This window comes from Canis lupus, chromosome 16 (assembly GCF_048164855.1).
Source record: "Canis lupus baileyi chromosome 16, mCanLup2.hap1, whole genome shotgun sequence".
Taxonomy (NCBI): domain Eukaryota; kingdom Metazoa; phylum Chordata; class Mammalia; order Carnivora; family Canidae; genus Canis; species Canis lupus.
This window is the reverse complement of record NC_132853.1, coordinates 8,059,684-8,084,464: the sequence shown is the minus strand read 5'-3', so window position 1 is coordinate 8,084,464 and position 24,781 is coordinate 8,059,684. Positions and strand designations below refer to the sequence as shown.

The 24,781-nt window shown below is 55.1% G+C and overlaps 1 protein-coding gene across 2 annotated transcripts in view; it reads right to left on the bottom strand.

Moving 5' to 3' along the window:
- Positions 1–24,781, bottom strand: part of LAMC3 (laminin subunit gamma 3) — a 58,783-nt gene that overhangs the window by 13,337 nt on the left and 20,665 nt on the right. For both annotated transcript variants that reach the window (XM_072778363.1, XM_072778364.1), the window contains exons 4-17: positions 23,445–23,611; positions 21,159–21,347; positions 20,963–21,080; positions 19,139–19,237; positions 16,448–16,584; positions 13,913–14,023; positions 11,743–11,935; positions 11,445–11,563; positions 7,783–8,001; positions 6,028–6,216; positions 3,559–3,804; positions 2,558–2,711; positions 1,733–1,875; positions 1,045–1,223 (exon numbers count right to left, since the gene is read on the bottom strand). In XM_072778363.1, coding sequence (XP_072634464.1) covers positions 1,045–1,223; positions 1,733–1,875; positions 2,558–2,711; positions 3,559–3,804; positions 6,028–6,216; positions 7,783–8,001; positions 11,445–11,563; positions 11,743–11,935; positions 13,913–14,023; positions 16,448–16,584; positions 19,139–19,237; positions 20,963–21,080; positions 21,159–21,347; positions 23,445–23,611 — 2,263 coding nt within the window. The remainder of the gene's footprint in view (positions 1–1,044; positions 1,224–1,732; positions 1,876–2,557; positions 2,712–3,558; positions 3,805–6,027; positions 6,217–7,782; positions 8,002–11,444; positions 11,564–11,742; positions 11,936–13,912; positions 14,024–16,447; positions 16,585–19,138; positions 19,238–20,962; positions 21,081–21,158; positions 21,348–23,444; positions 23,612–24,781) is intronic.

Below are 24,781 nucleotides of genomic sequence, written 5' to 3'. Positions count from 1 at the left end.
ACCACACAAGAAGGGGAAGGGGCGGAGGAAGATGGAGAAACAGACTCCCCACTAAGGAGGAGCCCAATGTGAGGCTTGATCCCAGGATCCCAGGATTATGAACTGAGCTGAAGGCAGATGCTTAAGCAGCTGAGCCTCCTTCATCAGGCACCCCTAGCGCTGTTCTTTAAATCACAGGTACAATAACTGCATTTACAGAGCACTTGCTAAGAGCCAGCCATTAGTGGCTGCTGGCCACATACCAGCTCATGTCCACCCTGTAACCACCTTAAGGGCCAGGGGAAACAGGTCCTGAGCCCACTCTCTGATTCAAAGTCCAGAATGCTCTGAAATACCACAGGTTTTCCATTCCTTATTTAATGGCAAAATCTGGTTTAAAAAAAATTTCTAAACTCACTGGGAAGCAAAACTGTTCTGAACAAGGCTGTTTGTGGCCCTTATTTATTTGATGTGACTATTCGTCTGTTTTCCTGCAGACACATCACTGGGTATGACTGCAAGGACTGGCCCAGGCACTGGCCAGGCACTGCTGGGGGGTAGCTTATGCTCAGCACCCATCATTGTGTCTTTCTCGAGTAGCACCCCTCTGAAGGCTGGTCTCACTGGTCCCAGGTAAGGGGTTGCAGGCCTGTGTCCATTGTGGAATTAGGAGAGAGACACCGAAACTTACCAAAGCTGTTACCTGCTAATAGTGTGACCTCTGGGAGGGGAACCCCAGAGGTCACACTCCTGACTCCAGCACCACACCAGGTCCCCGCTCTCAAAATCCTATTTGTGCCCCAGGATAGGCACTGCCCTCCTTCTGACCATCCCCACAGAGGGCCACCTATGGTCACATCCCCACTGAACTTGAAAAAGTGTGAGACATGGGCCTGGGTGCCAGGGAAGGGCCACTTTTCTTCTGTTCACTCAGGAACCAGGGACGGGCAGAGGTGAGGCTTGAGCAGCTGGGTGGGCACAGGGGGAATGTGACCAGTGGCCCTAGAAAGCCTGAGAGCCATGGGTGAGTGGGCGTTTCCTGGGGGCCTGGATGGACGGGCTCACCTCCTCCTTCACCAGGGAGTAGCAGGATGGGCACTCCTGACAGTGTGTGCCGCCAGCCGTGAGGAAGAAGTTGTCCTGACAGTGGTCACACTTGTAGCCTACGAAGCCGGGCCTGCACACGCACGTGCTGTTCTTGTGGCACTGGGGTGAGGCAGCACCCAACGGGGAGCACCTACAGGCTGAGGGAACCAGGGCAGGTGGCGCTGGGTGCCCTGGTGGTCCCCCCCACCCTTGGAACCCCCAGGTCCCCTGCATCCTCACACCTGACTGCTTCAGCCTTCCCCTAACCTCGCTGCCATGGCCAGTTCAATTCCACTCCTGGGTTCTTCCCGAGAGACCAATTCAGAAGGTCAGAGGTGACGCCTGACTTATTTCAGCATCCCTGGGTCTGAGAAGCAGTCAAGTTTTGGAACTGCTATGCAGTCCAGCTGTACGAATACAGATGCTGAGGCCCAGAAAGGTGAGAAACCATGGCCCCAGCACACAGGAACTTGGCAGTGGAGTCTGGGAGGAGACATTTGGTCCCCTAAGCTCTCTCTCACCCCACATTTCTATGGCTGCTCTTAGAAGATAGGCCTGCACCTGATCTTTCCATCTCCTACCACATGGCTGGCGTCCCCACTGCTCCTCTGCCTGGACATCTTGGGCCCCACCCTCTGGGTAGCCGGGGAGCACCTGGCTTCCTCACCCCGGCAGCCCTTGATGGAGAAGCCGAAGAAACCCAGCTGGCATCTGTCGCAGGCCTGGCCCTCAACACCCGGGCGACAGGGGCACTGCCCAGTCTTGGGGTGGCACTGGTCCTCCTGGGAGCCCAGCGGGTGACACTTGCAGCTACAATAAAGGAAGGAACCCAGGTCTGAAACAAGCTCTGGGCTGCTCCCAACCCAGCCTCTGCTGGCTGCAGCCGGCGAGGGGCCTCCAGATCACGTTCTCTGCCGAAGAGGCCCCTCCACGTGGATACATGTCAAACAGCTCTCCTGGAGCTGTGTCCTGGGAAGCACAGTCTCACAAAATGCTACCCCCTCCTGTCCTCCAAAAGGCTATGGGGACACATAAATCTTGGAGATTACACCCCTCTGTTGGAAAGCCACAGTGCAATTAGCATATTAAAGGCTCTGAGTGGTCCTGCAAGGAAGAAACCTGTTTGCTTCACTGGGTGTTTCCCTGGGGTCCTTCACTGTTCCCTAAAGACACTGTCTAAGGTGCCGCTGTGGCCAAAAAGGTCAGTAAGCAACAGCGTCACTGAGCAGGGAATCAGAGACCAAACCGGTCCCCTGCCCACCCAGACATCCCTCAGGGCTGCTCTTGGCCTGCATCCTGGGCTGGCAGGGCCACTAGTCTGACTCCCCAAGGGATCATTCCTTTGTCCTCCTTTGGTGCAGGCCACTGTGTACCTGGCAGTGGGCCTGGGATGACATATTCTAGGCCAAGCCCCTCTCTGGAGGCTCCCTGGGACTTCTTCCACTCGGAGACACACCCAGGGAAGGAGCACCCACAGTCTCACCCCACCCACCTCCGGCAGCCCCTCCCAGGCTGGAGGTCATAGAAGCTGGGGCTGCAGCGGTCACAGTCCCGTCCCATCACATGAGGCAAGCAGGTACACTGGCCGGTCACTGGGTCGCAGGGTCTCTGCTCGCTGACTGAGCCCTCAGGGTGGCAGTTGCAGGCTGCGGATGGAAGCAGAAAACGGTGTTGAGGAATGATGCAGATCAACCTTTGGGGGTCCAGGAGAAGATGGGGAACCCATGGGGATGATTCACATTCAACCCAGACTCCTAAGCTTTTTCTGGAAAAAGGCTCAAGAGGTGGGCTCAAATCTCCCCCACTTTGTATGTCCTTGGAGATTATAGCGTAGAAGCATCATGGGGGCAGATGGCTCTCCTGAGCCCGCCCTGAACTCCCCACTGGCTGGAGAGAAGGCCAGAGACCTGGCCAGAGAGTCACGGGTGGACCCCTGTACTCACTGTTTTGGGTCACCTGACCCTGCTCTCCTGGGCCCCATAAAACGAGAGGCTGGCACAGTGCGGACAGGTGCCATGTGGAGAATGGACTCTGGAGCAAGTCAGCTTGGGGGAAACGCTGAGCTTCCCCCTCCAGCACTTCCGGAGGCCTTCCAGGGGCTGAGGTAGGCTGTGGCCCTCTGCGTGGGGACTGGAGACTGAGTGCTAACCCAGGCGGTGGAAAGGAACAGCCTGATGGTCACCCAGGGACAGTACAAATGTGACAGGTGCTGCCAGCCACAGAGGACAGTTGTAGATGCTGTGCAGCTGGAGGTAAGCACTAAATTATGAAGGCCAATCGATCAGTCACAGAATTGGAGCTGATTAGATCACGGCTGAGAGAAACTTGACTTTGGAGAACAAACACACCCTCCAGACGAGGGGACAGAGGAGGTGAGGAACCTGCCTGAGGTTGCACAGCCCCAGCAGGCACCTCCCCTTGTTGCCACTGCGCCCCGCCCCCCCCCCCCCCCCCCGACCCCTGACCCCCGTGGGGCAGGAGGTGGGAACTCACGGGTGCATCTGTCTGCAGGCCGAGGGGCCAGGGCGCTCCCGTAGAAGCCGTCCTGACAGCGCTCACAGTGGGCACCTGTTGTATTGTGCAGGCAACGCAGGCAGTGGCCAGACTGGGAGTCGCAGTTGCCCACAGCGTTGGGGTCCACGTTCCCACTGCACTGGCACGGCCGGCACGGCTCGGGAGCCCCAGAGATCCCCAGGGGATCCCCAAAGTAGCCATCATCACAGATCTCACAGCGCCGCCCTAGGTAAGGGAGAAGGCTGCGTGTGGAGAGGCAGGCCTGAGGCATGTGGCTGCCAGGTCCCCTGGGGGGACGGGCCAGCCTGAGCCAGAGCAAGCATCTCTCGGCCTTCCTGTGGGCCATGGGGCTCCAGGGCCAGGGCCCAGCTCAGCCAGCAGCTGGCTGTGTGACCTTGGGTAATCCCCTGCGTCTCTCTGAACTCAGGCTCCCTGTCTGCAAAGCAAGGACGATAATGGTAGCCCCCTCAGAGGACTGTGGAGAGGGCCTGGTGAGCTAAGTGCCCAGCAGCAGGGGCTGTCACCACTTCTTCACTGTCATCCCTCTCCTCAGCACCATGGCCACCATCGTCTTCCTCAGTGAGGCCCACAGGATGCTGGTGTGGCGAAGGTGGGGCTGGTGCCCATCTGGGCACCCCTCCCGTGGGGTTGCTGCTCCATGCACCCTGCTCCCCCAAAATCCTCCCTCAGGCACATCTCGAGGACCAAACTTCTTGAACTATCCACACCCACTGGGTGGACTCCCCTCATGTCTGCAGGCCGGGGAAGCCAGAAAGTGTGGGGAAGTTTAGGGACAGAGGCACAGCAAAATGGCAGGGTGGGGTGCAGGGTGGGGGACCCCTACTCTGCCGCTGGCTGTAGGGAGCTGCTTTCAGAATGCTCCCCAGCAGAGCAGGCATTTGACAGGACAACATGGGCTGTCCTGAGGCAGCCACAGTCACCAAACCTAAAATCAGATGTCTGAGAACATGATGTCTTGGCAACATGATGTAAGTGAAACAAGCCAGACACAGAAGGACAAACACTGGAGGATTCTACTGACATGAGATCTCTGAAAGCGTCAAATGCAGAGAAACAGGAAGTAGGACAGTCCTTGGGGGGGGGGGGTTGGGGGATGGGGAGACATGGCTGGAGAAGGGGGTGGGGGGTGTTTAATGGAGACAGACTTTCTGTTTGGGAGGTGAATATGTTCTGGAGACGAATGGTGGGGACAGGTACCCAACAGTGTGAATGTCTTTTTTTTTTTTTTAAGATTTTATTTATTTATTCATGAAAGACACATAGAGAGGCAGAGACACAGGCAGAGGGAGAAGCAGGCTCCATGCAGGGAGCCCGACATGGGACTCCTCAATCCCGGGTCTCCAGGATCACGCCCTGGGCTGAAGGCGGCGCTAAACCGCTGAGCCATCTGGGCTGCCCAATGTTTCTGAACTGTATGCTTAAAAATGGTTAAAATGACAAATTTTATGGGTTTTTTTTGCCATAATTTTAAAAATTATTAAAGGAATATACCCCAAAACCCCACAAATCATCATTGAGTTGTATACTTTAAATGGGTGAACTGTAGGGTATGTGAATAGTATCTCATAAGAGCTGTTAAGAAGAATCAGATGTCAGGACACCTAGGTGGCTCAGTGGTTTGAGTGTCTGCCTTCGATTCAGGTCATGATCCTGGGGTCTGGGATCGAGTCCCCATCTGGCTCCTTGCAGGGAGCATGCTTTCCCCTTCGCCTATGTCTCTGCCTCTCTTTCTGTGTCCCTCATAAATAAATAAAATCTTTAAAAAAAAAAAAAAAAAAAAGAAGAATCAGATGTCAAGGATGGCCCCTGGGTCCTGGAGTGGGGGCTGGGGGAGTTTCTGCCTCAGGTAACAACACGTGGCAGCATGTTTTCAAAGTTGAACGTTTGGGGATCCCTGGGTAGCCCAGTGGTTTAGCGCCTGCCTTTGGCCCAGGGCGCAATCCTGGAGACCCGGGATCGAATCCCACGTCAGGCTCCCGGTGCATGGAGCCTGCTTCTCCCTCTGCCTATGTCTCTGGCTCTTCTCTCTCTCTCTCTCTCTCTCTCTCTCTGTGTGACTATCATAAATAAATAAATAAAAAATTAAAAAAAAAAGTTGAATGTTTAATCAGGGGTCTTCCACCTTAACTGTGTATCAGAATTAGAGCACTTCTCATGCATTTAGATTCTTAGGGTTCATCTCGAGCTACTAAATCAGGCTCCATGGGGCCAGGGCCCAGATGGGGATTTTCAAAGCTCTCCTGGATATGCTCAATGGTTCAAGTTCTGCCCAGAGAACCCACAGCAGCCTGGGGCCCTGGCCATGTTCCGAGAGGTCAGGCTTGCCACTCCTAAGCAGGGCCCTCCCCCATTTGTCACACTCCAAACCCAGAATTCCGCTGCTAGAGCCCAGGGCAGAGGCAGGGCCCCAGGGCACTAGCCACTCACCTCTCTGGCCGAGGGGGCAGTGGGTACACACCACGTCGCTGCTCTCTGGGATGGCTATGCAGGCCGACTGTCCAGGGCATGGACAGGGCTGGCAGTCATCAGGTTGGCCTGCGAAGGGGTTGCCATAGAAACCTGGCAAGCAGCGCTCACAGGATGGACCCTCCGTGTGGTGGTCGCACACGCAGATCCCTGAGAGCCGAGAGAAGCACCTGGTTACAACTGTCTGAGCCCATAATGCTCCAGAGATAAGGGTATCTTGGTGGAGAAGTCACAAAACATATCCCCAGTGGGGCAGAGGTGGGAATCTGCCGAGGTGGAGAGGCAGCAAGGCCTGTGGATAACAATTATGAAGCTAGGAAAGCACCCTGTGCCTCAGTGTCCCCACCTGTGAGATGGACACAACTGGGGCTCTGACCTCAAGGGCTTTGGTCAGTAGGCAGCAGGACCATGTAGCCCGAGCACCCTGCAGGTCCCTGGCACACAGGGACCGTGTTTTGTATTCCAAAGCTTGTCAGCAAACCAACAGATGGCACATCTGTGTTTGTACTCATGGTTTTCTGGACCATTCCTCTGTGTCCTCTTAACCTCAGAGGCCAAAAGCAAGAGTGATGCAGACCCACGATTGTTCCTGACATGAGTTTGCAAGAAGCTCCCTACGTATGCAGTCTGCAGGGTCCCAGAGGCTGCCTGGTCTCATAGAATGGTCCCTGGCCCCCACACCAGTGGGGGGCCATGAGACACCATCTCATGCTGAGAGGTCTGCAAACCCCCATCTCCAGCACCTAGAGTCCACTCAGAGCTGCTGCCGTGGGGAATGAAAGCACCACTCCCAGCCACTGAGGGAGGAACCTGGCTGAGAAGGGCTCACGACACAAGACCACCACTTCCTGGAGGCCCAGCAGCACCCAGGCAGGTGGGGGTCAGGGAATGGGAAATAGAGGGAATCCAGGGCAGACAAGTGGGACAGTGGGGATGATCACGCCTGTGCTGCTTTCTGCTGGTCCCTGCCTTGGCCCAGACCCACACATGCACTCTTTCCGGTGTGAGCAGCAGCGGCCACTCTGCCCATCAGACAGATGAGGACTTGTCCAAACAGAGCAGGGAGTCATGGTGTGGCCAAGGGCTCTGAGGGGTCATGGTCTGCTCCCGCGTCATGCATCCTACAGCAGCGCAGGGAGGATTATGAGGCCTCATCCAGGCTCGGTTAGTGATGCCCGCCACAGCAAAAGTGGGGAGGAGGGCACTGATGTAGTTAGTGTGTGTCTGTCCCCCCCTGGCTAGCTGGCTGAGTCCCAGGCTGCTGTCCTTTGTCAGCATCAGTGTGGAGCCCAGAGAAAGCTGAGCAGGCATTTCTCTTCTCAGAGATCCCACCTGCTCCAGGTGGGCAGCAGGGCACTTCCAGGGTGGAGAGAGGCCTCCATTCAGCCCTATCCAGCCCCTCCTGCCTAGTGACCTTGGTCAAGGGCTCTCTCTGCTACAAGTGGGCATGAACAGCTGGTAGTAAACTTGTGGCAGGAGCAGCTCTGCGACCTACTTGCCGTGCAGCTTCCCTATAAGGTGGGACGGTACCTGCAGGAGTCCATGATATAGTGGACAGAAAGGTAGCTAGCATGTAGGGGAACCTGATAACACTCTCTTAAGAGGTTCATTCTCAGTGATCCCTCGCACACACACGCAGCTGATCCCGTTCAGGTCAGTATTCATCAGCTGCTGGGTATAGCCTACATGGCTTTTGGTTGGGGTGCCAGGACTCACCTGTGTGGGGGTCACAGGTGCCATGCTGGTTGCAGGTGCAGGGGACACAATTGGTGTAGGGACCCCCCAGTGGTATCTCCCTCTTGTATCCTGGAGCACAGGATTCACAGAACTGGCCTGTGTACCCCTTGGGACATGAGCAGGTCTCCACCCAGGAGGCTGTGGGGGAGAGCCCCCGCTGGGCCGATGTGAGCCGAACCTCAGTCAGGAACACCTGGCCTGCAGAACGAGGACAGAGAGGAAGAGAGTTATAGCCACACAGTTCACTCCAAGACCTTCCTATTCACATATGTAACAGGCAAAGCGTTATTGGCCCACATATAAAAAGGTAGTGTTTGAGTCAATTATTATTTTAAAAAAAAAGGACAAAGGAAAAATAAGGTAATTTTCAGAACAAAAAATGGATATGGCTGGGAATGTTATGGAAAGACGTTCATTCTCATGGGCTATGAAAGATACATAAATTTAAGCAACGAGGATACCATTCACGAGCCTCAGACAGGTAAGCATTTAAAGATCAATAACAGGAGAGGTGCCTGGGTGGCTCAGGTCATGATCTCGGGGTCCTGGGATCGAGCCCCACACTGAGCTCTGCATCAGGGTCCACACTCAGTGGGGAGTCTGGGGAGTCTGCTTTTCCCTTTCCCTCTGACCCTCCCCTGCTCAGGCGCTCTCTTGCTCTCTCTCTCTCTCAAAGTAAATAAATAAAATCTTTAAAAATAAATAAAAGGGCCCCTGGGTGGCTCAATCGGATAAGCATCTGCCTTTGGCTCAGGTCATGAGCCCGGGTCCTGGGATTGAGCCCTGTGTCAGTCTCCCTGCTCAGCAGGCAGTCTGCTTCTCCCTCTGCCTCTGCCTATTGCTCTCCCTGTTTGTGTTTTCTCAAATAATAAACAAAATCTTTAAAAATAAGTAAGTGACAGGGAAAGATGGTGTGAGGAAAGCACGCACAGGGCTATGGGACTATACATTGGGGGGGGGGTCTGTTTCTACTGATGCTGGGGAGCCCCTATCAGACCAACCTTTCCCCAGAAAATAACTAGAAACTCAGGGCAAAATATAACAATGATCCATAAGCCCCGGAGAATAGCCAGAGCAGGTAGGCAGTGGAGGAGGGTGAACACAGAGGCCCTGAGAACACAGACTGGTATAGCCTTTCAGCACGAAAATCTGGCAGCAGGTATTAACACTTAAAATGTGCACCCTTTGACCTAACACCGAACATTTCCATTTTGAGAAATTGATGCTAAAGAAAGACTTGCACAAGGAGACAAAGCCTTTTCTATGGAGCTATTCTCTGAAGCACTGTTTTCAAAGTGAAAAACCAGAAACATTTCCCGGTCTATGAATAGGGTGATGGTCAAAACTTTAGGGAGCATCTATACCAGGGAATGATTTATGGCAGATGGCCAGACAGCCTTTTTTATGTGCAAGACAAGGAAATGGCCTCCAAGACACACTGTTAGCTGAAAAAAAGCAAGTGCATGGAGAGATAGGGCCCAGAACATCATCGTTGGGAAGAGGTCAGGGACTGGGGGGAAGAGACATGATCAGTATGTCTACCTGCCTCTCCAATTCACCCCAGCACCCAGCGTAGACCTGGCCTAAGTAGGTGCTTCATGGACATCTGTGAAATGAAGGCTGAGTGAGTGGCAAAAAGAAGTGCTGGAAGCTTCTGGAAAGAACAGAAATAAAATTCCTGTGAGGAGGCTCAGCAGGGTGACCTGGTGAGCAGGGAGGCTTTGGGGGGCATGGGCAAGGACGATGGGGATGAGGCTCCAAAATGAAAGAGGGAACTGGGGCAGGAGGGCTGGGTGACAATCCCCAAGTGTGGACTTGAAGGGCCCTGGAAAAACTGGCCATTGGAGTCAAGGGTTCTCAGAAGGGGCCAATCACCCCCCTAGAGGCCAATCTGGGGCTGTTCTGGTCACCACAACAATAGGGAGACAAGAGCCAGGGCTATCAGACAGCCCGACATGAGCAGAAACTGCCCCTATGATTTCACGTCTTGCTGGATGCCGAAAGGGGCAGAGAAGCCCCTCTGCAAATGTGAGCCCAGACCCCAACTCCATTTTACACATAAGCACAAGGCATGTTTGAATGTTCAGGTACACGTGGAATTGTCTAGCAATGCACATACCGTGAATGTGGAGGGAACGCCATGCTTTGTGCTGCTCAGAATATTCTTGATAGTCAGGTACCACTTCGGAGCATCGCCTCACTAGTGCCTCCTCCCCTACCAGCTCTCACACTTTGTCAGCAGCGTGCACCCTGTCCCTGGTACGGTCCCCTCTGTATCTGCCCCAATCACAAATATCTGGCAAATATTCCCATTTACTGATGATTTCAAGACGCCGCACATAAAGGGTTTAAGTTAAGGGACAAAGGTTAATCATATTCAGATGGATGCTCAAAATGTGGTTTTACAGCTTCACCCACAAATGGGTGGTTACTCAGCCAAGGCATTTTGCTCCCCTAACAAAGCAACAAAACCACTGAGGCTGAGGAAGCCTTTTGACAGAACCACACCCCCCCCCACTCACCATCTCCTTGCTACCTGTGACCAGGCACACCAGCAGCTCCTGGCCCTGCCATCTCCATCTGTGGGTGCCCCACTGGACGCTCCTCATGGAAGTCTGCCTGGGGACTGCACATCCTGACCCTGGTTTTTATTCTACCATTAGTCACGCATGCCTCTGCCTTAGAACTTCCCTGCTCTCTGTGTACGCACATGGCTCCCGAGCTTCAGATTCTCTGAGAAACCCACACTTACTCATCACAGTGGGGGACAGTGATTATCTCTTTCTGTTGTCCAGTGTGGTCGTGCACACATGGACACATGTCGAGCACTCGACACTTTGGAAATCAGTGATCACTTTTGTGTGTCATTTACTTGCCTTTTATTCACTCTGTATGTTACCATTAAGATTCCAGATTGGTCTTAAAATCTTGTGTCTAGGTAGGTTATAATATCTACACATTTCCCTCCCAGATAGTAAAGGGGTGTTCTATGCGAAATAGCTCTTCTAACAGGGGGCACCAAACAAGTCTAGTCTACAGGACGGGGTGGAGGGGCAGGGGGGCAGGGGGAGAGAAGGAGAATGTACATCAAAGAGAGAGGGGGGAAGCAGGACAGGTCAGAGGACCATCAGGACACTCACTATGTGATCAGGATGAGAAATCCCCCTGGAAACTGGGTCCCGCCCAGCAGCCTCCCTGAGAAGGTTTAGATACCAGATCGGCATTCAGGGTGGCTGAGGCACGATTCCACCAATGCCCAGCAGGAGAAGCCAACTCTGAGATCCTCCCCGGGACCATTGAGACACCCCACCCTGCACCCACTGAGGACCCTCAAAGTTCCCCCTTCTGGCAATGGTGGACTCGGCCATGGCCTGACAACATCCAACTGTTCCTGACTGCTTCGTGGCCACACACCTTAGTGCTGTCCACCCTTAGGCCCCTCACCTGTCCTCAGGGTCCACCCTCCCAGCCCTTACCAGTTAGATGACCTTTGGCAAAGTGTCCCCTGACCTTCAGAGGTCTTTGTGGTAAAACAGGGGTGGACGTAGCTGTCCGTTCTGAGGACTCAGCAAAGCTATGCCCGAGGATGCCCCGGGGCCCAGCTGGCTCTGCTGATGGGGGAGCTCCTTATCATTACTGACCGGAAGGGCTTGGGCTCTGGCCACTGGTCCTGATGCGCAGAGCCGTCAGATTGGTGAGCAGCCGCTGGAAGTGGAAGGGAGGCAGGGGAGGGTCCACATCTTCGGAGGTCTCCTGCAGCCTGGCGGGGGAGGGAGTCAAACCGGAACTCAAGGCTGGGGGCAGCTGGTGCCAAGAAGCCACCACCAGGGGTGGAAAGGGCAGGAGGCCCTGGACCGCAGGACAATCCAAGCATGCTCTGACCTCAGGGACCACTCTGACCGCCCAGCCCCACCTCCCCAGACACAGGGAGACACTTACTCGAACCTGAGCTGTACCTCCCCAGGCTGCTCGGCATCCAGGGAGCTGGAGAGGCTGGAGTGCTGCAGAGTCAGGGCCAGGCCAGCCCCTTCCAGCCTCAGCTGCACAGGAAGCAGGGAGGCCCCAGGGGGCACCAAGAAGGTCAGGGTGAGGGGCTGTCCATAGCTGAACCGCTGATCTCCCAGGAACTTCTCTGAAGACAAGAGAGGAAGGCTTGTCTTCACTTTATTAGCTTAATTCTGAAGATTTTAAGTGTCTCCAGTATGTTGATTTTATTGACAATGAAACATTCAAACAAGTTAAAACGGCAGCAAGGAGAAAGCCACGGGCTCCCTGCACAGCAGATGCAGAGGTGGAAACCCCACCAACCCCTGCAGGCCAGCTTAGCGGGCTGTGATCCCGCAGTGACACAGGGCCCCCGCCTGGCGCGCTGTTCTGCTGTCACTGTCTGGAGTTGGGGTCTGATGAGTAAAGTCTGATGGGACAGTGGAATCTATGGGAGCAGAGCAGATACATGTGTCCGCCCCCTCACAAGCCGAGCTCACAATACCCCACAAGCAGATTCTGGTGACCCCACACGTGTGGGAGCTTAGTGAGGCTCAGAGCAGGTTCAAGGCAAGCCTGCTGTATGTGTGGTGAAGCAGGGGTGCCAATCAGCCCAAGGCCACGCTCTCCCCTGGAGTCAGAAGATGCTTTGAGCAGAAAGAAGGCAGTGGCACTCTAAGAACACGGAGGACCCAGGGGCCCTATCACAGCCTTCAAACTCAGACTTTTTCTTTCTTCCAACTGCTTCAGCTGAAAATCTGCCACGTGGCAGCAAAAGGCCCAGCAGGACCCCCGACCCCCCTATCTCCCTTCAGCCTTGGCACTCAGGAGTCAGTTGGGAGGTGGAACATGTTGGCAGATCGTGTGCGTATCAAGAAGTGAAATAAAAATGGTTGAGTCCATCCAGCTGCCTTGCTCACCTGCCGCGGCATGCACAGGACCCAGCTAGCACTTCTTGAGTGAATAACTTTTTCTTAAACGTGTCAACAAAAAATAAAATAAATAAAATAAATAAAATAAAATAAAATAAAATAAAATAATAAAATAAAATTAAATTAAATTAAATTAAAAAATTAAATTAAAAAATTAAATAAAATAAAATAAATAAAAATAAATAAAAATAAATGTATCAACAAAGCAGACACGGAATAGTGTGTGTTTCGTTCTCTTGGGCCTCTGAGCTAGGAGCACCTGCCCCAAGATGGGGTCTCAGGACCCCTGTGACTTGTGCTTCCTGCCTGGGTGCTGTGTCCACATAGCAACCCAGATGTCTGTGCACCATTGCTCTGGCCCTCCTTGGAGATTGAGGTCAAAGGGAGGACTGGGCTGGGGGAGCCAGTGGATCTGGAGTCTGGCCACAGGAAAGCTAAGAATAGACTCCTGGATCCTGGTTCCAGATCTGGTGCAGTTTCCAAGAGACCAAAGTTGCCCTACTAAAGGGGGAGTGGTAGTCAGAATAATCTAGAACTTCTTGCTTCTGCAGGAACCTCAGGCCTCTGGGAGGAGGGTGCAGTGGCCTCGTAAGGTGAGAAACTGATGGGAAATGTACTGGGATTTTTGGGGACCTCTAGGATCCCAGTGGGAAGGCCTGGATCAGAAAGTGAGGGGGGGGCTCTAGTAGACCCCACAGGGTGTGCAGTTGGCAGAAAAATGGGCCCCAAAGGTATCCATGTCCTGATCCAAGAAATCTGTGAATATGGTATGTTGCATGGCAGGGGCAATTAAGGTTGCAGATGGGATAAAGGCCGTTCATCAGCCGATCTTAGAGAGTATCCTGGATTATCCACCTGGGCCCATGGTCATCACAGAGTCCTTAATGCACGGAAGAGGAAGGCAGAAGAGCTGGTGTCACCGTGCTGTAACAGGGAGAGACCCGATAGCTCTGAAGACAGAGGAGGGGTCACCAGCTGAGGGGGGCGAGCGGACCCCAGAAGGTGGAGAAGGCAAGGGAATGGATTCTCCCGTGAAGCCCCAGGAGTGCATGCTGGGATCTTAGCCCCCTCGAGACCCAGTTGAGATTTCCAGCCTCCAGGACACGGAGAGAATAAATCTGCATTGGTTTTAGCCACTAGCTTGGTGGTAATTTGTCATAGCAGGAAATGAACAGGGGCAGTCCAGCAGGTACCTGGTAGCGTGAGCTCCTCCTCATCTTCGGGATTCAGGAGGAGCCCCCTTGGGCCCCATTGTGCAGGATGTTCTGGGCCCCCCACACTTCCGGTCCGCCAGCCCTTGGCTCCTGGACAGCAAACACACACGCCAGTGTGAGGCTCTGGAGGGCGGCCTCCACCTCTTCCTATTTCATAGCCTTCCCAGGGTCCCACGGATGGCCCCCAGAGGCCTGAGCACAGCCTGAAACAACTCCCTTAGGCCCAGAAAGGGGAGAGATCATTCTAGAGACAGGGAGGGGTTGGGGGGCGGTGAATGCCAGCTAGTGCTAGCACATGCTCTGTGCTGCCCACAGCCAGACAGCTCAGAATCCTCCAACCCCAGGGTCAGGGTAGGGGTTTTAGGATGGGAGGTAGCCCCAGGATAAGTTAGAAAGCTCAGGGTGCTGGCTGTTTAGGGCAAGGTCAGATCTCTGGGCCTGCCTTGCCCCTTTGGTGGGCTCTGAATACAACATGACAGTCTGGAGACCCCAGTACGGGGCACTGGGCCATCAGGGCCATCTCTAACCAGACTGGGCCTGACCTCATCTAAAGGTCTTCATAGAACTTCCTCACCCATGACCTCACCACTTCTGTCTTTCAGGTACATGTGTCATTAGCCACTGCACTCAGGGAGGCCACCTGGTTAGGAAGCAGTCAAGCCGGGATGAGAACCCAGACCTTCCCTCCCCAGTCCTGTCCACCCTCCCTCTGGTGATAGCACTACACCAAACACAGCCTGGCAAGGAGCAAATGACTTGGAGGACGTGGCTGGGAAGGGGGTTGGAGGCCCAATCCCTGCAGCACTGGAGGGGTGAGGTGGGAGGGATGAAGAGGTCAGAGAGAGGAGGACTGCGGCCTCCCCGGTGCTAGACTAGCTTCTGGGGCAAATGACTTCACCTCTCTAAGCCAGTTCCTTATCTGCAAAATGGGGAGAATGAAGTACTTGTGGCCCTGGCAACAGTTCTCAAAGTTGGTCTGAATACCCGGGATGATTCTTGAGATTCTTTCAGGGGCCCACGAGGCCGGGCTGTCTTCTCAGGAACACTGAGATAAAGTTTGCATCTTTCATGCTGTGTCTTACCCACAAATGGGTAGAATTTTCCAGAAACTGCAAGTCACGTGCTATCACAACAGACGGAACTCTACTAATCCAACCGTAAAGAGATGTGCAAACATATACCAGCACACTCTCCTCTTTTTGTCTTTTTAAAAAAGAGCTAAGCTATTTTTTCACAGGCTGATATTTTATGTTATACATCTACTATGGTCATTTTTAAGTGAATTACTATATAGCTATTTTTAAATTACTGTTTTCACTTTTTTTTTTTTGGTTTTTTAAAAGATTTCATTTATTCGTGAGAGACACAGAGAGAGAGAGGCAGAGACACAGGCAGAGGGAGAAGCAGGCTCCATGCAGGGAGCCCGATGTGGGGCTCGATCCCGGGGCTCCAGGATCTTGCCCTGGGCCTAAGGCAGGCGCTAAACCGCTGAGCCACCCAGGGATCCCGTTTTTACTTTGAATACAGGAAAATACCCATACAAACTGGCCACATAAAGAAAAGTGCTGGGCAGCCCCGGTGGTGCAGCGGTTTAGCGGTATTGTTCTTAGATCTATAAAATGTGACCCGTCTGCTGCTAACATCTGAGACCCCGCCAGGTGACCTCAAGGCTGAACCCCTGGTTCTGTCCTGCCTGCTGCACAGCGTCCAGCAGAGGGCGCACTGCCCCCACATCTGGCACACCCCAGAGCAGGCGCTGGAAGCTTCCAGCCCAGCTGATACCTTGCTCCCCGCCTGGCAGAGATGCAGGGGTGGGAAGACTCCGTGGGGGCACAGCAAGGGGCCTCGCAGGCTGTGATCTAACTCAGAGCTCCACTGCCCCTCCAGCTCCAAAGATGCGTGTGACACCCAGGGCACCGGGGCATCCCTGGACCCTGCCCCCAGACAGAAGGCCAGCACAGCAGCTCAGAGCAAAACTCAGGAGCGGTTTGTCAAAACCTGGGTGCCAATCACTAAATCCTGTGACATACCTTTTCTGGGCCTCAGCTGTCTCCTCTGTAAAATAGGAATGAGAGCACCTACCTTCTAAGGACTCTGTGGGTTCCATGCATGGAGAGAGCTCAGCACAGTGCCTGGCACACAGCAAGTGCTCAGTAAGTGAGAGTCCAGGGGATTGAGCCTGAATCCCCAGTACTAGGATGCACCAAGGGAGGCCAATCTTGACAAACTGATTAGAAACTCCCCGATAGGATCTAAAAGTTCCCAATACTGCTGGAGCCGAGTCAAAAGGCAGGGGCCAGGGAGGGAGCCAAGAGTTGCAGGTAGGTATTGGGGAGCACTCACAGGTGCAGAGAAGCACATCTTGCATGGCCTGTGTGTGGAGGGAGACGCCTCCCCTGCAGCCTGGGGCTGCCCGCTCTTCCCACCTCCCACCTCCGCCCCTGCAGGATCTCCTCAGAGTGGGAGAGCCTGCCCAACCTGGGCCAGGGGCAGACCCTGGGAGGCTCTTCTTACCCTGGCGGAGGTCAGAGATGATGTGGTGCTCCCGAAACTGGGCAGCAGCCTCACACACCTTGGAGTGGCCATAGCAGAAGCAGCTGGTGCAGCCGGCTGGGTTGTGTGGCTGTAGGTTGAATGTTCCTGGACGACATCTGAAAGGACAACATTCCCCCGGGGGGTGGGGAGGGCAAGTGCCAAATGAGTCAGGGAGGTTCAGGAGATCCCAGCTAGACTGATGGGAGTCAGAATCAACTGGAGGAAGTGGCTGGGAAGAAGATTTTTTTCCCCCAGATTTACAAGAGTTGCAAATATCACACAGAGAATTCCTGTGGCCTCTTCACCAGCTTTCCTTAATGCCAACACCCAACATCACGGCGCCCTTCACCATGCCACAAAATTCACATTAGTCAATGTTATTTACTAAACTGCAGACTTTATTAGGATTTCTGCCCTTTTTGCACCAATGTCAGTTTTCTGGCCTGGATCCAATCCAGGACCAAGGCACCTCCTCGAGTCTATGCTGATATTCTTGTCATTCACGACCTTGACGCCTTTGAAGGCTCTCGGTCCAATCAGATATTTTGTAGAATGCCCCTCAATTTGGGTTTCTCTGATGCTGTCTCATGATTGGACTGGGGCCATGGGTTTGGGGAAGAAATAGAAGAGAAATGTCCCTCTTGTCACATCACATTGGGGTAAATGACACCCGTGTGACACCAGGAGTGCTAACCTTCACAACCGGGTCAGGTTGCTGCCTGTCACTGCAAAACTGCCATATTTTTGCAGTCGGAGGGAAATCAGTAAATGCAGCGAGCAGTGCAAAGGAGTTAAACCCCGTCCCCTGGAGAGCGGGGTGTTAAAGACTTGCGGGTATATGTTGAGACCACCGCAGTGATTACCAAATATTTTATAAGGGAGGTATTTGGGGCTATGCAAATATCCTAATTCTCCTTAAAATTCTGCCCACTAAATTAGGTGGCTCTTGCCCACAGCGACTGTTGCTGCGAAATTTGAACTGACTTTGTATTTACCCCGTTCCTTCTACATTTATTATTTGGGATTCTCTTGCCAGGAAGATTTGTCCCTTTGTCCTGGTGTATTTATTTTTCCCTTCATCTGTGTATATCAGTGTGGACTCACGGATATTTATTTTATTCTTTGTGTTATAATCCAATACTGTCATTATTTATTTTGTTGTTCAAATTGTTCTAGCATTGGGAGCTCTTTTGGGTTGGGGCTTGTCTTTTTTTTTTTAAGATTTTATTTATTTATTCATGAGAGACATCCACAGAGAGAGAGAGAGAGAGAGAGGCAGAGACATAGGCAGAGGGAGAAGCAGGCTCCATGCAGGGAGCCCGACATGGGACTTGATCCCAGGTCTCCAGGATCACACCCTGGGCTGCAGGCGGCGCTAAACCGCTGAGCCACCAGGGCTGCCCCGGGCTTGTGTCTTTTTGACACAGGCCCCCACCCTGGTTTAGAGGCTTTTTTCTTGTTTGTTTTTAATTAAGCACTTCCTTGCTCTCTGTTAGTACCAGACAGACACTCTGGGCTTGTCTTGCATGTGCCCTGCCCCAGCCCTGGAATCAGCCCTTTCTCCAAGGAGCCTTGGAGAAACATTGCACAGACTCCTGGACTGCACCCCGGGCATTCTGTTTGAGTCAGCCAAGGCAGAGGTATCCAATTCATAAGGAGCTGTCGATGGCCGCGATGCCCAGCCAGCTGTGAGAAACACATCTCAGAAAAAAAAAAAGGAAACACATCTCAGCAAGTAGCCCCATTTCACAAGCAGGCAAAGTGACGCTCAGAGGGAGGACCGCCTCAAGGCATAAGGCAGTGGGGGCAGATCTGTGGGAAAACCCAGATGGGGTCCAGTTCCCCAGCTCCACTCTGCTTCCTCACCTGAGGGAGGGTCCCCAGCAGGGAGCCCAGCTCCCACCCCAGGTCACATGTGGGTGAGGTGAGGGGGCAGCCCAGGGCTGACCAAGGCAAGTCAAGGTCAGGGCCAGCCACCGGTTTGGTACTGGCTACTTCCTGAGCCAGTAGAGGCCCAGGGCAGACTGATAAGACTCGAGTCCACGATATGATGCTGAGTCAGGTGATGCTCCACTAGTGATGTCTGCCCGGGTGTGAGCAGGGAGGGCTGTGGTAGGAGTACCAGATATTTGCTATCCGTGGATTAGATCACCTCTCCTATCCTTTCCAGCTCTTTCTTTTTAAAATGTAAAAGAAAACGGCTATCACAGCATAACCATCAGTGGTAGGAGGTCAAAGTATAAACAGTGTCAAGGCTCCTGGGTGGCGCAGCCAGGTAAGCATCTGACTCTTGGTTTTGGCACAGGTGGTGATCTCAGGGTTGGGAGACAACCCCACATCAGGCTCCCTGCTGAGCATAGAGTCTGCTTCAGATTCTCTCTTCCTCTCCCTCTGAGGCAGTGGAAGAAGCAGACTCCCCACTGAGCAGGGAGCCCAATGCAGGATTCAATCCCAGGACCCCGGCGTCATGACCTGAACCAAAGGCAGACGCTTAACCGACTGAGCCACTGAGGTGCCCTCAGTGTCAAAACCTTTAGGTAACTTCCAGGATGGCAGACCCATGCTGCTCCAGGAAGGATGCCAGGTCCATAGGGACCATGTCCCTGCTCCTCCACCACAAGCCCTGAAAAGTCACTCCCAGCAAGCTGATCATTGAATCGGCTCACCCACCTGTCACACACATGGCCTTCCACATTCTCTTTGCAGGGGCAGCGTCCACTGTGGGGGTCACAGGTGCCCAGGCTGCCAGCATGACTACAGGAACAGGGTCTGCCAATGAGACAGGATAGTAGGAAAGGTGTCTAATAAGCAACTCCAGACTGAAGACAGCCCATCCTCCTTGAAAGGAACTTCACTATCCTTCCCCATTCCCTAGACGACCAGGAGGCAGTCTGACCCAAGAGCTTGCTGCCTGGCTTGTACTGTTCCCACCTTGGTGAGGAAGTGACCCATCCACTCACCTGAAGAGTGATCCATCTGTCGACCCACCCACTCATCCATCTGTGCATTTTTCCAACCACCTATCTATTTATTCATCCTTCCAGCCTCTATCCATTGACCCACCCACCCACCTATCCACTCACCCACCCATGCATCTTCCCATCCAACCATCCATCCATCCATCCACACATCCATCTTCCCATCCATCCACCTATCCACCTATCCATCCATCAACCATCCAACAAGACCATGGTTCCTGCCCTCACAGAGCCTAGAGTCCAGTGAAGAAGGACAATGACCAGTAAACAAGTAAGTACTGTACTTTGAGATGTTCCTAAGAGGAAGTATGAGAGGCTATAGGTACACCAAGGAGGTGCTTAGGATGGGGACCAGAGGACAGATAGAGAGAAGACTTCCTGGGAGACTGGTACCTCAGCTAAGAGCTGTAGAAAGTGTAAGGGTTTGCTAGACCCAGGCTGGGGAGAGGCAGGGGGCTGGGGAGAGAAGAATACTCTGGGGTAGGAGCATGTGCAAAAGCCCAGAGGCCAGAGAAACCCTGGGGAAGCATCTGAGTTCACACCTAATGTCCAGTTGTGCCTAGAACCACTGAGTATTCCGTGGGGCATCCGAGACTCCCCATTCAACCCTAATGCATTTCCGCTGCCTTTCAAATACACAAAGAGTTTGTTATAACCAAAGCCAAGTTCAGTTAAGAGTGTATGAGTTTCTAAGAGCTTTACTTTTTCGGTCATGGGTGTTTCTCAGTCAAGGGATGCAGTTAGGCCAGCGTGTTAGACCCCCTCTTCTGAGGTCCAGACCCCAGCAGCCCCCTGCCCATCTCTCTCTGCCTGAATGCCCCACCAGCACTGCAAGACTCAGCCTCTCCCTACACTATGCTTCCCGTGTCGTGTCGTGTCGTGACCAGCCTCCCTCCACCCAGGTGCCTGGCGGCTCAGCCTTCATCCCTTCTTCCTCCTCTGCTCCCTAGTGACCACCTCTGGCCAACTCTGCCTTCCAAGGGGCTCTGGAATCCGTCCAGCTCTCTGCCTCTCCATGGCCAAACCCAAGCACAAGCTGCCATGTCTCTCAGCTGTTCCTGCCACAGCCTCTACCCTGGCCTCCAGCCTCACATCTGTCCACAGCTCCACCTGAGACCTGAGAGGCCCTGTTGGACCCTCCTTCTCTGTACACCCTCCTGCCCTGCACTCCCCGCCCCGACTGCTCATCCATACTGACCTTTGCCTTTGCACTTGCCTCTGAGCCTTTGCATGCGCTCTTCCTCCACCTGGAACTCCTGTCCTTCTGCCCTCTCTCAGCAGCCCTTGCTTCTCAGGCCTCCCACTAGAACTCAGTGCCTCTCACTGGAAGCCTGCCCTGGACCCCCAAGACCAGCAGGGCTTCCATGGGACTCATGCCCTGTCTCACATTCTCCAGGGACTGGTGTCTCTAGTGCTTAAGTGAGACTGGGGTGGCTGCAGAATGAGGAAGACAGCTACGTCCCCTTCCTCCTGCTCCCTGGCATTCCGTCCACACCCGCTGCCCTGGCCGCCTTACCTGCAGCCTCCCTCACTGAGTGAGTGGAACCCAGGCAGGCAGCGGTCACACTTCCAACCCGTCACAGTGGGCTTGCAGATGCAGGTACCTGAGGCATCACACTGGAGGCGCAGGGAGCCTGGGGGAGGAAGGGCAGAGGGCAGTAGGGGCCCGATCGGGGCCGGGTTGGGGGGCACGAGGCAGCGGGGCCCAATACCTGCCGGGTGGCAGTCACAGGGCTGGCAGGGCGTCCGTGGGCTCCAGCGATAGAAGTCCTCCTGGCAGCGCTCGCAGTGCGGCCCAGCCGTGTGGTCCCGGCAGCGGAGGCAGCGCCCACCATGCCCCGTGCTGCGGAAGAGCTCCCGGTCGAACACACACTCCTCGGAGTGGCCGCTGCAGTTGCAGGCTGCGGGCAGGAGGCAGGGGGCTGCGCGTGAGCGGCCTTGGCACGGCAGGAGGGGGTCTGTGCCCACCTGCCTCCTTGTGATGGGGGAGCAGGCAGTCCCAGGAAGGCCAAGGATGAAGTGCAGGCCCAGCTCGATCAAGGACATGGCGACCAGTTGGTTGCTCTTCCCTGACAGGACCGTCGAGAGTAAAGGGAGCACCAAGACACAGGACCCTCCCAGGCAAGCCGGATGTACAGTGCACAGCTGGACACACGGCCCATGACCGGCCACCTTTTGCATCGGCGGTGTGGCTCACTCCAAGAGGTGTGGCTCACTCCAAGACGTCTCATGGATCCTCTCAGCAATAGTAACTGTGTGGATCTGGCCCCACACAGTGGGGGGTGACCCCCCACAGTGACCACGAGGTCATTCAGATGCATGGAAGTACAGGTCATCCCTCCTTCAGGCATTAACTCATTAAAAAAAAGGAGTGTGTACTAAGGATGGCTCCCCTCCCCTCCCGCGGTGAGCCCAGCGTGGGTGGGCTGCGAGCAGCACTCACTGCACCGCCCACTGTGTCATGGAGGCCAGCTGCAGCCAGCAAGTGAAAATCCTACAGGTGTAAAGCTGCAGGGAGTCTCTGGCAGCTGAAAGGAGGGACCCCACAGGCTGAAAGGAGTCGGCTAGGTGCGGGCGGGGAGGGTCCCAGGCAGGAGGATAATCTGTGGACAGCCAAAGAAGGTCTGCCCAGTGTCGGGGGCCAGGGCAGGGGCCGGCATGTCACACGATGGGTGGCATAACAGAACAATGACAGAACAGGGAGGGGTGCAGGCTCAGCTGGGAGGTCAAGAGGTTGGCAGAGCCTGATCCAGGAAGGCCAGGCAGCCACGGTCAGTGGACTTCACCCTGGAGCAAGGCAGGCTTTGGGAGGGTTACAGGGGGCTGAGCATAACTATGCTTTTGCACTTTAGCTAGGGCCTCAGGCTGTGGGGGGAGCAGGGCTGCAGGCTGGTGAGCAGGGAAGCCAGAGCTTCAGGCCTGGAGGAGGGGAACTAGGGCTGGCACCGAGGCACGACGGCGAAGGACGCAGGCAGGTGGGCTGGAGGGACAGGGATGAGGCCGAGCTCAGGGCTGCCCACCCTGGGGGGTGTCGAGGGCTCAGGTGCGAAGGCCTGGCTTCCAGGCTGGTGGCTGAGAGGACGAAGATGTGACCACTGGGCAAGGACAAGGCAGGAGAAGTGGTCTGGCCTTTTGTGAACCCACCACGGAGACAGCCTCAGTCCCAGAATGGGTGAGCCAGCCAGTACAGCTTCCTTGGCCCCAGGGGGGACTTCCTGATAGAGGCAGGCCAGTGAGGGTAACAGGAACCTGCGAGAGCCACAGTGGAACTGGGAAGCTCCTGCAGACAGTGCCACCCTGTTCACAGAACAGGGTCCCCTCCACACCCCAGCCTGGGACTGCCCGCCCAGAGGATAGCCGGCCCAGAACATGTTCCTCCTGCCTGGTGACAGCCAGCTACACACAGAGAGCCTGAAGCAGTTCAGGTGATCATCTGGGGGACAGGGTAGGGCTTGGAGACCGTGGGAAGCTGGGGTGAGGGCTGGGGCGGACGTTAAGGGACTGTCCCAACCACCCCACGTGCAGCCCCACGTCCCAGAGAAGGATGATGGCACCATCCCCCCAGCCCGTCTCTGAGGTTAGGTGGTCAGAGCCACATCACAAGGGGACCAGGACATAAAAGGCTGCCTGGGGGGCCCTGGGAGAGGCTGGGTTGGCAGGTCAGCGCCCCCCAGGACCTGGGGCCTTCTGGCTTTGATTAGCAGCTGCGGTTGGAGCCACTGAAACAAAGAACAGTGGGGTGGGGGGGGTGGGCAGGGGGGCCTCCCAGCAGTCCCACTGCAGTGGCCTCCACTAGGGGATTTGGTCTGGGGGAGCGTTTTGTAGGGGAAAGACTGAGGAACAAACAGCCCCTCCTGCTCTCACCCTAGCCCCTCCTCATCCCTGCAGGGACACAGGGGGTTAGTGTTGGGTGCAGCCCCCACTGCCAGGTCTCAGGGAGGCTGCTTCCCAGCCTGAGCCATGGCCTCCTCCGGTGCCCAAAGCCCCAGGACACTCACGCACACACTCGTTGGCAGCCTCGGCTGTGCCCCGGCCCCACGGGCGGTCCTGGAAGAAGGGCAGGCAGCGCTCGCAGTCTGTACCCGTGGTGTTGTGCTGGCACCGGCAGGCCAGCCGGCCTGCCCCATCGGGACTGCACTCGCTGGCATGCCCGTTGCACTTGCATCTGGGGGAACATGGAAGAGGGGGTCCAGGAACTGGGGAAGGCACTGTCCAAGGAGTGGTTAATTGCCAGGTGGCCCCTGATTCTATCGCTCAATGATGGGGAACATAGGGAACCCCCACTATGTGCCCCGCGGGGGTGTGGGCCACGGTAGCAGAGATCTGGCTGCACTGGGCTATTTGGAGCTCTGTGCGTGCGGACAGACCCCACTGCATCTCCACAAGCCCCCTAACCTCCCCATTTCACAGATGAAGGAACTGAGGCACGCAGGTCGCCCCAGGCCACCAGTTAGGAATGGCAAAGCTGATGAGGCTGCTGCTGAAGGAGCCCTAGCCGAGAGGGCCCCAGAAAGAAGTCATCCCAGTCCCCTGGGTGGAAGGTGGGGCAGCTCACAGGCAGGGGGTGGAGGCAGGGGGCAGCCAGCCAGCTAACTCACACAGTCCTCCTTTGTGTCTACAGGGGCAAGAAAGAGGGTGCTCTTTACGGAGGACAGCCCCCAACTCATCTCAGGTCCCCAGTGACTCTGTGCCTCTGGGACAACCCCCAGGGCCCGTTTCCCACCCCATCCACCCGCATATATAGGGTTAGGAGAGCCGTGGAATCAGGTGAGCCGTGGGGGCCTCCCTGGACCCCATCCCCAGGGGCCAGACTGAGCTGCTTTAGGGACACCATGATCTCAGCTTCTAGCTTTCCTCTGTGGCACCCCTGACCCAGCTTATACCTCCTCTCTGCAGCCTCCCTGCTGTGGCAGGAGGGACCACACTCACCCCCATTTCACAGATGAGGAAATGGAGGCTCAGGCCCCGAAAGGACAGGTGCTAAGTGGTAGAGCTAGAATTTGCACCCTGTTCTGCTCCACGCAGACCCCGTGCTCCCAGACACTACTACCCTCTGGTCACCTGGTGGCTCCCATAAGCTGCATTCTATGCTCCGCCCTCAGCTGGCATTAAGAAACTGGTGACCACTGCCAGTGCCCCCAGTGTTTACTCTGGGGACACGGCTTGGGAAGGGCACAGGGCATTGTTTCCTCCACAGGAGCCCCAGGGAAGCAGGTAATGCCCTAGCATTTCTGGTAGAGGCTGAGGTGGACACCCAGCAGTCTCAAGAGACAGGCACCACCCATGTTTCCGAGGAGGTCTGCAAACGCCACCCTCCCCCGTGAAGCCCTCCGAC